This window comes from Hydra viridissima, unplaced genomic scaffold, assembly GCF_058129835.1.
Source record: "Hydra viridissima isolate aposymbiotic clone 2 unplaced genomic scaffold, HvirCarnegie_v1 scaffold_2, whole genome shotgun sequence".
Taxonomy (NCBI): Eukaryota; Metazoa; Cnidaria; class Hydrozoa; order Anthoathecata; family Hydridae; genus Hydra; species Hydra viridissima.
Window position 1 is genome coordinate 2,125,932 of NW_028324301.1, and position 14,898 is coordinate 2,140,829.

Genomic DNA, 14,898 nt, shown 5'->3' on the forward strand with positions numbered 1-14,898 from the left:
AGCACTTACATTTTGTGGTATGTTATTTTTCGGCATCGTCTGTGTTTAGAAGTTGAAAATTTTCATTATTCACCACTTTAATTCTTTGTCTTCTGTTATTTTATCGTTTCCATGACAATTTTCTTCAATGAAAGCTTCGATTTCAATATGCTTTTCCCCTGTAAATCAATATGGTTTGATTTCTTGAACCGCAAATACTTTCAGAGTTTTTCTTACTAATATCTGCTCTTTTTTTTTCTCCAAGTGGTATTGATACCCACTTTACCTCTTCGACATAATGAACGACGGAGACTTATCGGTGAGTGATGTTGATTTATGAACGAGAAAAAGCTCTTATGTTATTATAGGAATGTAAAAAATAATTGTACGTTTTTACAACAAGATAATATAAATAATAATTGTAATAACAAAATATAAGTAACTTTAGTTGCAAATAAGCTTTTTAGTCACAAATGACGTGGTTTTTAAAGTTTCAAACCTTAGTTACATTACACAAGTTTATAACAACTACTGAACTTTTTCGCTGGTTTTCATAAGATGAAAGATGTTCAAAAAAAACTAAAGTAAAAAAATGCAGTGAGATAATCGAAGCTTCATTATTTCTCGGACGAAATTTAACTTAATTACGCAATAAATGCTAGATAGTTAAAGGTTGATTTACGCATTTGTCGCAAATACAAGATTTTTTAAACTTTGTCCTTTTAGAGATCAACTGACTAAAAACAATATATTTAAAACTTTTACCGAATTATTTAATAAAAAAATTAGCGAATAACTAATCAATAAACGCATATATAATTAGCAAATGATAAGCAAATTTAATGATGTGTATAAAAAAACAGTTTAAATATGTTTGTTGTCTCGTAAAACTAACGTTTTATAGTCTGGTCATAATGGTCAAAACTACTTTATCAATTTTATCAAAATCGATGACTTTCCAATATGTAGAGAGAGTTGTCGACAATTTTGTTCAACGCTATTCCAAAGCAATCTCTTTAATTTTATTAACTGTGTTTGTTTTGGTTTTTCGTGGACTTCTTTGAATCAAAATCTGTTTTACTTTGTTAAATTTCCAGAGTTTATTGATTGATTTGCCTCAAGCAATGTTAATGACAGCTCTAATATAAAGAGAGGAATGCTTTGAATGATAGAACGTCAATCAGTAGATTTTTATTTGTAAATGCCGTTATTTCTCCATTATTATTGTTTACTATAACATGTATAAAATAATAATATGTAAAATAAAAATATTTTATTAAAATAACATGTAAAGTGATTTAAATGGAAGAAGAACTTTAAATTATATAAAATGGAATTTTAAGTTTAAATGTTGGTGCCTCTTAGTATTTGGCGCCCTTTAACATTTTCCCAAATGTCGTGCGGTTTTTTTCACTGATTTCAGCCTTGAGGTTATTGTTCTGGTTAGCAAAACCAAGTTGGGCTAAGAGAGCTAATTACTGTGGATTAGGGTTGAGCTTTTACCAGTAAAGTCTGCAAATTTCTTAAAATAATTATTTTTTGGATAATGTTCAAGAATGTTTGAAACTATTTTAAAAATGCTTGAAGCATCATAAATTTAATTTAAAGCTTTATTATGACTTTCCTATCTAATAAGCGGTTGTGGTGTTTTGCTTGAAAACTGATTCCGTTTCTTTGTTTTTGTTTGAACATTTTAAGAAAAACGTACTTATTTTCTTGTAATTTATTGTGGTATTTATCAATTTGATTTACTTTCGGGCAAAATATTGTACCTTAAACAAAGGAAAAACAGCTTTCTTGGTACCACCACGGATGAAAACATTCTTATTCCAATATATATATATAAAGGCTCCAGGGGAAAAACAATGAGATTCCAAATTTGCCTGAAAAATTGTGCTAGTGCCATCTAGTAGCATTTTTTGTCGCCTTTTAGAATATCGTATTTCGAAAGGGAAAAAACAATAGCAATCCTACGAAAAATACATTTAAATTTGCCCATTCCATTCCTTTACAGCGAGGCGTAATACATTGTCTCTCTTTAATTTTTTTACTGCAGGTTATTGCTTAAATTAGTATTTATTGAACGTTAATATATATTATTATGAATTTTATTCTATATATAATTCTACAAAGTCTATCTCGGAATATTTATTTTATACGCACATAATATACGGCACACGTTTTTATCAGTTGTGAAAGTTTCTTTTGCTCATATCTCAAAATGAGATTTGCTTATCTCATCGTTTTTCCTCTGGACCCTTCATATATATATATATATATATATATATATATATATATATATATATATATATATATATATATATATATATATATGTATATATATATATATATATATATATATATATATATATATATATATATATATATATATATATATATATATATATATACACACACACACGTATATACAGAAAAACTGTAAAGTTATTTTAAAAATCCCAAGTCAAAAATGAAAAGAAGTTAAGAAGCATGACGGTCTACTGGCAGGATTTAATGGTTCCTTAAAATCATTGATTTAATTAAAAAAGTATTGAAATACATTTCTTCACAATTCATTTGCAATGGTAACAAAGTAGACACTTTATCCAACATTTTAGCTGCTCTTGAGCCAGCCATATTATCAGCAGAAGTTATTTACCGACAAAAATAAACTATTCGTATTGTTAAGGGAACTTTTAAGTTTCTCGTGAACAAACTGAAACAGCGAGTTTCAATTCTTTGTATTGCAGTTAAGAGTAGAATTTTGAGAGGTTTTGAAAGAAGAAGGCAGAGCAAATTCGTAAGCTTGAACAAATATCTATCCAATCCAGAATACTTCTCTGACATTGAAGAACATGAAATTTTCAATATGCTTTTGATGTCTGTACTTCAAAAGACTGAAAAAACCTTGCACTCCAGACTTATCCCAACGAAACCAGATGACATAAAACCTATTTAAGAATTACGTGACTCAGAAAATCTCGACGAAAATCCACTTTCATTTGAAAACGACGAGAGCGTCTAAGAAGCAACTTGAAAGAGAACAACAAATTTTGAATTTTTATTAAACGCACCGCACCTCTAACAAGTATCAATCCTGAGCAAATCTTTTCTCCTGATAGGTTATTCGTGATAAAAATTCGAACCAGAATGAGTGACAACTAACTTAATATACTTTGTTTCCTCATTTTTTATCAAAAAAAAAAAAAATCTCAAAACTAAACATATTGAGTTTCGAATTTTTTTTTTTATTTTGCCTATTTTTATACCGATGTATTGGGGCAAATTTTAATTTTTTTATAGTGGTAAATTTAAACAACCACATTGTACTTTTGACTTTAAAATAAACCTGAAATGATTAGTATTTTTAAAATTAAAGTTGTTGAAGCAATATCAGAATTTGAAGTTTAAATCCAAAGATGCAGAAATTGAAGAAGATGGAGCAGGATCTGTTTATTTTGGTGACAGTGTAGCTAAGAAGTGTTAATTAACCAGTTAATTTATCATTGTTATAATTAACCTTTGTTACATGGTTAAACTGGTAAGCAGGTAAAAATGGTTAACTATAACAGTTATAAATAAAAGTATATACTTTTATTTGAAAAATAAGAGAGAAAACTGATTAATTAGGGGAGACTGGGGCTAGTTGGCTACAGTTTTATTTTTTGAGCTCTGTGCATTTCTGGGTAAACTTTTTTGAGGATATCAAATTGCTCTTCAAAAGAATTTGAATTTGGTAAGCATGTTCAAGTGTCAAACATTAAAAAAAAAAAATAAATGGTGGCCCAAAAAGGGCCTCAAAAAAAGAAAAAAAATATGTGCTAACTTTCCCCGGCCCGGGGTAAGTTGCCTATACTCTCAGGGTAAGTTGGCACATTACATAAAAAGGGAGAAGTTTAGCAACATTAAGCATTTATTTCAAACGCATCTTTTATATGAGAAGTCTTATTTTTATTCAACAATATTTTTTGACATTAACTTTTATTGCCCTTAAGTCGATTGAATAAAGTTTCCCTCTATAAAAATATCATCAAAAACATTTTATGTAACATTTTTAGAATTTACAGGCCTGTCTACTTTTTTTTTATAATTTCGCATGTCTGTAGATCTGTAGTGTTATATAACTTAAGTGAATTTACGGCTATGCGAAAAGTTATAAATTGGCACATGTTGCTAACTAGCCCCGTGATCATTGTGCCAAATAACCCTAAAAGCTTTTTGCTAACAAAATGGCTTAAAAATCCCCAAAAACTCGAAATATTGAGAAACACAAAATGTGACTAGTTAGAGTGAACCATACAATACCTAAATCTATTCGAGTTTACTTGTAGCTAATGCTATTGCTTTTTAAAATTGAAAAAATAATATAGTTACAAAAATTACAAAATCAGTAAAAAAACACAAAAATTGCTATAACTTCTATGCGCATGCGCATATAGCCCTGATACTACACTGAAAATTAATTTAGTTAAGTGGGAAGGTTCCATGTGAATTTTGGAAATTTCTGATGGAAAATTCCAAAGTTAAACTGTGTGTCAACTTACCCCTGTAGCCAACTCGCCCCGGTCTCCCCTATGGTTTCTTAAAAGTTAAATATCTCAGAAGGTGTTTTTACGACTTTTTTTGCTATCATATTTTAACTACATACATACATACATACATACATACATACATACATACATACATACATACATACATACATACATACATACATACATACATACATACATACATACATACATACATACATACATACATACATACATACATACATACATACATACATACATACATACATACATACATACATACATACATACATACATACATACATACATACATACATACATACATACATACATACATACATACATACATACATACATACATACATACATACATACATACATACATACATACATCAATGGGTGGGGTGTTTACAATCCTTAGTAAACGTCCCATCCATTCTACCCACTCCCAATTTTCAATTAATTTTAGATCATAATATTTTATGTCCTTATTTGACAAATGTTTTGTGAAACTTTGGTTACAAAATATTGCAAACTGTGCTCTAAACCAGGGTGTCTTAACCTTGTAATAACAACTATTTACATACGTAGGAAAGGTTTTCTGAGGAATACAAGTTATTGATAGTTAAAATTCTAAATAAAAAACCATTTTATTGATTGGATGGTTATTTACTTTTGCTCAAGAAATATGATAATTGTTCTAACCACAATTAACTGGAGCATTTCACATTGTTAACAACCTACAATTGGTGCTTCTTTTAAAAGAAACATCTTCTTTTAAGACCTGAGATTTTCTCATCTTCATCATTTTCCGTTATTCGGTTTTAAGAATGTTTTTGTAAAGTAGTATTTTTTTAAGAATCTATTTAATCTTTACTATTTTTCCACGAATCTAGTTATTATTATGTCAATATTGTTCTGTCAAATATCATACAATAACATTCGGCAAAGTAAAAATGGTGAAAATACTTTAATGTTTTTAATGGAAATCGAGAACTTACCGTTTTGAATAAAAAATAATAACTAAATACACCTGTAAGAATATGTTCTTAAAATATTTTCAGATAATTTTTTTTTCTCAAAGCCGTTTCGCTTTGATCGCAAATAAGAAATGATTTCAATAGGATAATATTTTTAAAGAATTTGTTTTGAGTGATTTTCTTAAAGATTTGAGGTTCTTTATATTCAAAAACTTCCTAATCCTGGTTACCCCCAGCATAGTTTCTTTTTTTTTTTTTTGTGGTAAAATAATGTTAAAATAATGGTTTGGAAAGATCTGAACAAATATCTCACCAATTCAGAAATCATAGATAGAGTAAATAGAATACATTTTGTTCACACGATCAGATAATTTATTTCATTAAGAAAGTCCAACTTAGGGATTGCAATCCCGCATTGCAGGATCCCGCAATCCCGCGGGATCCCGCATTCATTTTGTGCAAGCGAGATCCCGCAAAAACTACTGCGGGATCCGCGGGATTTGCGGGATTTTGAAACTTGCTTTTAAACAAATAAAGTCAATTATTTTAAACAAAAAAGACAAAAAAGATATCAAATTAAAAGTTTAAAAATTTATCTTCAGCTATTAAAATATTTTTCTTAGCTATAAATATAAAAAATTCATTCAAAAATAAACAATTATTTAGCAAAACATTAGTCGAACTCGTTCAAATTTTTTTTTGTTTAGTTAATGATTATGTTGAAATTTTCGCTAACGACTATGTTGAAATTTTTGTTAATGAGTATGTTAAAAACGTGAAATTGAAAACGTGCGTGCATAATAATAAAAAATATACTTTTAAAAACTACTTTTTAAAAAATCTTTAAAAATTATTTAGATCAAGATTTTAAAACAAAAGTTCTAACTAAGCATGTCGCAAATTAAAACTATATGGAATTATTTTAAAAAAAGTGATAAAGAAGAAAATGCGAAGTGCATGTTATGTTCGTCTATTTTAAAAATTAGTCAAAGATCAACTAAAGGGTTATTTATCCATTTAAAAACTAAACATGGCATCGATTTAAAATCAAACATTTTACAACAAGACAGAGCTTCAACTTCAAAACAGCATGAATCAGTTGAACTAGAGCCTAAAATATACATCGACTGCGAAGACGAAGAAATAATTCCATCGAAAAAGATCAGAACAATTGACACGTTTTTCGTAAAGGAAATTTCTGTGGAAAAAATGGTATCGCGAATGGTTGCAAAAGATGGCTTTACATTTAATAGTTTTTGCACATCTTCAGATTTACGGTATTTATTTTCAAAGAGTGGTTTCCGGCTCCCTACTTCACCTAATACTATAAGATCGATGGTAGTTAAATTCTCAGATTCTGTAAAAGCCGATATGATGCAAAAATTCACATCACTAAAAAGGCAAAATCAAAAGTTTTCAATAACGTTTGACGAATGGACATCACAAAATAGTCAGAGATACTTAAACTTAAATGTACATATGGAGGCGAACCACTTTAATCTTGGATTGATTCGAATCCATGGATCGTGTAATGCAGAATATTGCGTCAAGTTAGTTGCAGAAAGGCTTAATAGCTTCGATATTGACCTCCAAAAAGACATTATCGCCATGACCACTGATGGAGCAAGTGTGATGGTGAAAGTCGGTAAAATGATGTCTTGCTATCAACAACTATGTTATGCTCATGGAATACAACTTGCAGTTATTGATATCTTATACAAGAAAAACAACGGACAAGTCGAGGAATTGTTTACTACATATGAAAATTGTGAAGAAGAAGATGAATATGGTAACACTGAGGATGATGAAGTTATAAATAAAGAATATGGTTTGACAATAATTTTGGACCGACCATCTGCTGAATTGGTTAGCAATTACAAAGATCTCATAAAAAAAGTGAGAAAGGTTGTAAAAATATTTAAAAACTCTCCTGTCAAAAATGATACATATTTACAGAAGTATATCCAACAAGAACACGGGAAAAAGCTTAAGTTAATTCTTGATTGTAAAACTAGGTGGGACAGCATGTTCGATATGTTAGAAAGATTTCATAGACTAAAAGTGTGTATTGAAAAAGCCTTAATTGATGTTGGGTCAGAAATTCGTTTCACCCAAGAAGAGTGGTCCCAAATCAATGACTTAATTATTTGCCTGGCACCACTAAAACTTGGTCTCGAACTATTATGCAGGAGAGAATCGAACCTTGTCACTGCGGAAACAACTTTTCAATTTATGTTAGATAAATTACAAAAGCAATCATCACTTTTGAGCATAGATTTAGCCGCGGCACTTCGTGAGAGGTTTACACAACGTCGTAATAAGAATTTAAATGGACTATTAGTTTACTTACAAAATCCTAAAAAGTATGAACAAGAAATTAAAAAAAATGAAAATACTTTTTCAATGCCAAAAAGAACCGTTATGCGTCAAGAAATAAAAAAAACATTGATAAGAGTTTATACAATTGAAAGAAATGAAGTCGAAGAAAATGAACTCGAAGAAAAAGAAGCTGTAGATTCTATTAACAATTCCCAAATACTTACTCCTACAATTCTATCACTGAAAAAAGAATTGGAAAATCAAATACAGAAAGACAAGAAAAGCTGGACAGAAAATGTAAAGGAGATACCAAATTTAGATTCTTTAGACTTTGATAAATTATTGAAGCAGGAAATGTCTGCCTATGAAAGTAACGGAGTAAGAGGCAAGTTTCTAGATATAGCGCATAGTTACTTGATGACCATACCACTAACAAGCGTAGAGGCCGAGCGAGCTTTTTCAGCTGCTGGTTACATATGCAGTCCTTTGAGGAGTAGATTAAGTGATGATACTTTAAATAGGGTTTGTTTCTTAAGAGCGCATTTCTTACAATGATTTTCTCAATTTGATATTTTTAAAAATAGATAAAGCTAATAGATATTTAAAAAAATAAATAAAGCTAATAGTTCTACGTAAAGCTAAAAGATGTTCTATGTACTTTGGCTTATCTTTTTGTTCATTAAATGTTAAGAATTATATTGATTTACAAATGAATTGTGATTTTTGGCTTTATTTACCTCATCTTATCAATTTAATAAGTTGAGTATATTTTTTTTGAAATTGAAAGAAAAATACAATTGTCGTTTTGCCTTTAATAATGTGCATAAGCAACCTACTAATCCTGCGCGGGATCCCGCGGGATCCGCACAGAAATTAAAAATTTTTGCGCGGATCCCGCGGGATTGAAAAGTGTGCGGGATTGCAATCCCTAGTCCAACTATTAATGATTTATCTGTGGATAATAAAAGCTATACTTTAAAGATTCAACCACGGCGCTAACTCCTCGTGAGTTTAAAAAAGGATAAGTTTGTTCTTTTGCAACAAAGCACTTAAATTTATTCAACTGATTGCATCATTTTATCATTAACAACGTTTAGAACGCAATTGATGATGTTGTAAGGAGAACAGTCGAGTTAATTTTGTTAGAGAAAAAAATCTTAAATATCGATAAGTTTCACATTGCTTTAAGCTTATTAAATTTAAGTTTTCTATGCGTGGTCACCCGATGCGTGGTCACTTTTTCATTTCAGCGGTCATTTATTGACAAGAAAAACTAAATGATTTTAAGATAATATCTCCACCAACGTTTATTATGATCAGATTTCTCTGTGAAAATCCCCTTTCGCATTTACTTGTAGAAATGATAATAGTATATAGAGCATTTATTAAAACGCAACACATTTTCTGAATGTTTTTTTTGACAGGTTTCACGGTATATACGAATAATTTCGTTTTCATTTATTTGTAGTCTAGGTGATTTCCATTATATTATTGTCTTCTACTTTGAGTTGAGGAGGGTGAGCCCCTCTCTCCCTCTCTTTGCCCTTCATATTAACTCATTAATTATTCTTTACCATCATTTTTTTTTTCCTTTTCTACTTTCCTATTTCTATTTAAACCAACTTTTGTGCAGTGTCAATTATGAATGAAGTGTATATATGCATGAACATTTGGAATTTTTCAAGAAAAATTTTTTTTTTTAATATAGCGTATTTCGTCGGCTAAATAAGACGAAGCGCTTTAAAAACAAAAAACAGTGTTTGGTCAAGTACTGTTATTGGTTATTGGCAGTATACGTATTTTTTCATGTATATATACATATATTGGTAAATATATGTATAGTATAGTAAATAAACTACAAATAATAATAGACTGGCTACTTACATAAACGTATTTGTATTTTTTTTTTTTTTTTTTCAAAAAAAAAATCAACACAAGACAAAAAAAAAACTTGTTTATTCATGGTTAATAAAGTGCATAACAAAGTACGAGGTTATAAAGGGTTCAATATTTACAGACTACTTTTCTGAACCTTTAAATAACTTTTAATAATTAATTGGTTTCCCTAATCTTTTATTAGTAACATTTTGTATTAACTTAACTTGTTTTGTGTAAAGGTTGAATTGATAGCATTTTTTTTAATCAGGTTTTTTTTATTTATTAGCATCAACAAAAATAAAAAGTTATATTGTTCCAATTGCGAATTCTTTGTAGAAAATAATATAAGAATCTAAAAACTAGTTATAATTTGGATAGAATTTAGCTTAGAATTAAGGATTGGTTTCTCTATTCATCTGCATTTGTTTTACTATAAAAAACTCCATGTATATTGATTAAAAATTATTCCAATAGTTTGTTTTATCCCAATTTTAGTTAAACACATTTTATGATCTTAAAATACAAATATCCACTGATTATTAACTGTAAAAAATATTTTATATGTGTGTGTGTGTCAATGTCCTGTTACCCTTTTACTTTGATTGTAATAAAGCACAAACCCTTTATTTACTATGTAATGTCCTAATTTTTGTTAAACACAACGAATATTGCACATTATGAAAAAAAAAAAAAAAATCCTTACAGTTAAAAAGCCAGTAAATAGAGTTGCTGGGCCATTTGCATCAAACACATTTTTGAATAAGTTCCTTATTCAACACATTGAGCTAGATGTTTGCTTTACTAATTTAGATTATTTTTCTGATCATTATCTATGATTATGAGTATGATTAAAATAAAGACACAAAAAGTCTAGATTAAATTCTTTTTATTTACCTAAGATATAAAGCAGTTTTGTAGTAGATACAATAATTTAAAGAAAATATTATTGATTTTTGTTGAGCTTATGTTACACGATTTTTTATTCAGATCATCTAAAAATGAATGCTGCTTTTAAAAATATTGGCAGTCTGTCAAGATATGTCAAACATTTTCAGTTTGCTAAGCTTAATACTTCAACTATACAATCGAAGCCATATGAATTTCGGTTTGGTATAGTTCCTGCTTTAGCTGTTGCTGTTCCCTGTACTTATATAGGAGCTATGCTTGCAAAACATGGTGCTGAATTTCTTGAAGAATGGAATATATTCACCCCTGAAGATGATGAAGATGATTGATTATTCTAGTTACTATAATTAATCTGGAACTTCCACTTTTTAAACAGGATGCAATTGATGATTTTCATATTTTTATGTAATTTTTTTTACTATAACGATTAGTTTTTAACTGTGAATTTATTATTTTATTTATATTTTTTTTTATATATATAAATAAAAGTTGTAACTTCTGTAAAAGTAACTTTTTATGAGACCTTATGGAATGTTAGGAAGTAGACTTTAAAGTTATGGAATTTTCGATAAAATATACTTAGGACTAAAACTAATTTAGCTAGAAATATTTTTAAGTCAAGTATTAAACTTTGCCTAATTTAAATTGTGAAAACCCAGCTAAAAAAATATTGATGTGCATGAAAATTTTTATTTTTTTTCATCTAAAATAAAAAAATAAAAACCATGTGATGAGTTTTTAAGCTAATCTTTTTTTTTAATATAAAGCATAAGTTTTTTTTTCATCACATTAGTTCTCAGTTAAATTATTTCTCCAATTATATTTTGTTTTAATTCCTTGACATCGTGAAAATATCATAAAGGTTTTGAATTTTCTTTTAGATATATTTCTACTAAGGAACAAATCTGGTTAAAAGTAATAAAATACAAGTTTTTTTTTATTTTCTATTGTCCAATCAAAGATGGTTGAAGATAAATGTAACTGTGATTGGGTGCCAAAGATTCCAGGTGTCAATTTTAAACATTGATTGGAAGGAGATTATGTGCTGCTATCCGTTGTTATTGAAACCTTAAGAAAGATTTCGAGATGTTAAGCGCTATTAAAAAAGTGTTTTGAACAATTTAAACATTTTTGTAACTAGTGGCAAAAAGTATTCCATATTAAATTTTTATTTCCAGTAAGTTTTATAAACTATGTGCTATAATTCATAAATCAGTATTTATAATGCAGATATATGTAAAGATATTTTTACTTAAGAAATTCGCAGTGCACTCAAAATCAACTTGATTTAAGAATGTTTTTATTTTGACTGAAAATCTTTCAGTTCGAAGTTGTGTAACCCCAGTGCACTATATCGAATTTACAACAAGTTATTGTTGTAGAAGAGAAATGAAGTTGTTACCCGGAAACAATCATTTCTTACCAAAAGGTGCAAAAAGGTATTATATTACATCTTGTATGTGTTCTTAAGAAGAAGTGAACTGCCTCGGTGCACCTATGGGGAAACGTGGGAGAAGTGAGATTATTTTGGTCCTTTTTTGGACCAAATTTATGTGTACCATTACTCTATTTTTTTCCGGTGACTGTCAATAATTAGCTGCGGCTGTATCGGAAAGTTATTTCAAAAAGAGGTTCTTTTGTTTTCGTAAAATTCGTTGGATGTCATCATCATTTCCTTCATTTTGATTACATTGGTTTACAAAAATAAATTTTTGGTCTGAGAATGGGGATACAATTAGGTGTTTTTATAAATATACATATACATATAATAGGGGATACAATTAGGTGTTTTTATAAATATACATATACATATAATAGGGGATACAATTAGGTGTTTTTATAAATATACATATACATATAATAGGGGATACAATTAGGTGTTTTTATAAATATACATATACATATAATAGGGGATACAATTAGGTGTTTTTATAAATATACATATACATATAATAGGGGATACAATTAGGTGTTTTTATAAATATACATATACATATAATAGGGGATACAATTAGGTGTTTTTATAAATATACATATACATATAATAGGGGATACAATTAGGTGTTTTTATAAATATACATATACATATAATAGGGGATACAATTAGGTGTTTTTATAAATATACATATACATATAATAGGGGATACAATTAGGTGTTTTTATAAATATACATATACATATAATAGGGGATACAATTAGGTGTTTTTATAAATATACATATACATATAATAGGGGATACAATTAGGTGTTTTTATAAATATACATATACATATAATAGGGGATACAATTAGGTGTTTTTATAAATATACATATACATATAATAGGGGATACAATTAGGTGTTTTTATAAATATACATATACATATAATAGGGGATACAATTAGGTGTTTTTATAAATATACATATACATATAATAGGGGATACAATTAGGTGTTTTTATAAATATACATATACATATAATAGGGGATACAATTAGGTGTTTTTATAAATATACATATACATATAATAGGGGATACAATTAGGTGTTTTTATAAATATACATATACATATAATAGGGGATACAATTAGGTGTTTTTATAAATATACATATACATATAATAGGGGATACAATTAGGTGTTTTTATAAATATACATATACATATAATAGGGGATACAATTAGGTGTTTTTATAAATATACATATACATATAATAGGGGATACAATTAGGTGTTTTTATAAATATACATATACATATAATAGGGGATACAATTAGGTGTTTTTATAAATATACATATACATATAATAGGGGATACAATTAGGTGTTTTTATAAATATACATATACATATAATAGGGGATACAATTAGGTGTTTTTATAAATATACATATACATATAATAGGGGATACAATTAGGTGTTTTTATAAATATACATATACATATAATAGGGGATACAATTAGGTGTTTTTATAAATATACATATACATATAATAGGGGATACAATTAGGTGTTTTTATAAATATACATATACATATAATAGGGGATACAATTAGGTGTTTTTATAAATATACATATACATATAATAGGGGATACAATTAGGTGTTTTTATAAATATACATATACATATAATAGGGGATACAATTAGGTGTTTTTATAAATATACATATACATATAATAGGGGATACAATTAGGTGTTTTTATAAATATACATATACATATAATAGGGGATACAATTAGGTGTTTTTATAAATATACATATACATATAATAGGGGATACAATTAGGTGTTTTTATAAATATACATATACATATAATAGGGGATACAATTAGGTGTTTTTATAAATATACATATACATATAATAGGGGATACAATTAGGTGTTTTTATAAATATACATATACATATAATAGGGGATACAATTAGGTGTTTTTATAAATATACATATACATATAATAGGGGATACAATTAGGTGTTTTTATAAATATACATATACATATAATAGGGGATACAATTAGGTGTTTTTATAAATATACATATACATATAATAGGGGATACAATTAGGTGTTTTTATAAATATACATATACATATAATAGGGGATACAATTAGGTGTTTTTATAAATATACATATACATATAATAGGGGATACAATTAGGTGTTTTTATAAATATACATATACATATAATAGGGGATACAATTAGGTGTTTTTATAAATATACATATACATATAATAGGGGATACAATTAGGTGTTTTTATAAATATACATATACATATAATAGGGGATACAATTAGGTGTTTTTATAAATATACATATACATATAATAGGGGATACAATTAGGTGTTTTTATAAATATACATATACATATAATAGGGGATACAATTAGGTGTTTTTATAAATATACATATACATATAATAGGGGATACAATTAGGTGTTTTTATAAATATACATATACATATAATAGGGGATACAATTAGGTGTTTTTATAAATATACATATACATATAATAGGGGATACAATTAGGTGTTTTTATAAATATACATATACATATAATAGGGGATACAATTAGGTGTTTTTATAAATATACATATACATATAATAGGGGATACAATTAGGTGTTTTTATAAATATACATATACATATAATAGGGGATACAATTAGGTGTTTTTATAAATATACATATACATATAATAGGGGATACAATTAGGTGTTTTTATAAATATACATATACATATAATAGGGGATACAATTAGGTGTTTTTATAAATATACATATACATATAATAGGGGATACAATTAGGTGTTTTTATAAATATACATATACATATAATAGGGGAT

The 14,898-nt window shown here is 27.6% G+C and overlaps 1 protein-coding gene across 1 annotated transcript; it reads left to right on the top strand.

The window, feature by feature from the left end:
• Window positions 1-170: 170 nt before the first annotated feature.
• Window positions 171-11,036, top strand: LOC145187617 (essential MCU regulator, mitochondrial-like). The gene is made up of 2 exons (XM_090079253.1): window positions 171-298; window positions 10,673-11,036. Exon 2 carries the CDS (start codon window positions 10,684-10,686, stop codon window positions 10,918-10,920), a length of 237 nt encoding a protein of 78 aa, XP_089935379.1. The 5' UTR covers window positions 171-298; window positions 10,673-10,683; the 3' UTR covers window positions 10,921-11,036.
• The last annotated feature ends 3,862 nt before the right edge of the window (window positions 11,037-14,898 follow it).

What these genes read in the sequence shown, in the direction of transcription:
- LOC145187617 (XM_090079253.1), top strand. Translation starts at nt 10,684, where the DNA reads ATGAATGCTGCTTTTAAAAATATTGGCAGTCTGTCAAGATATGTCAAA.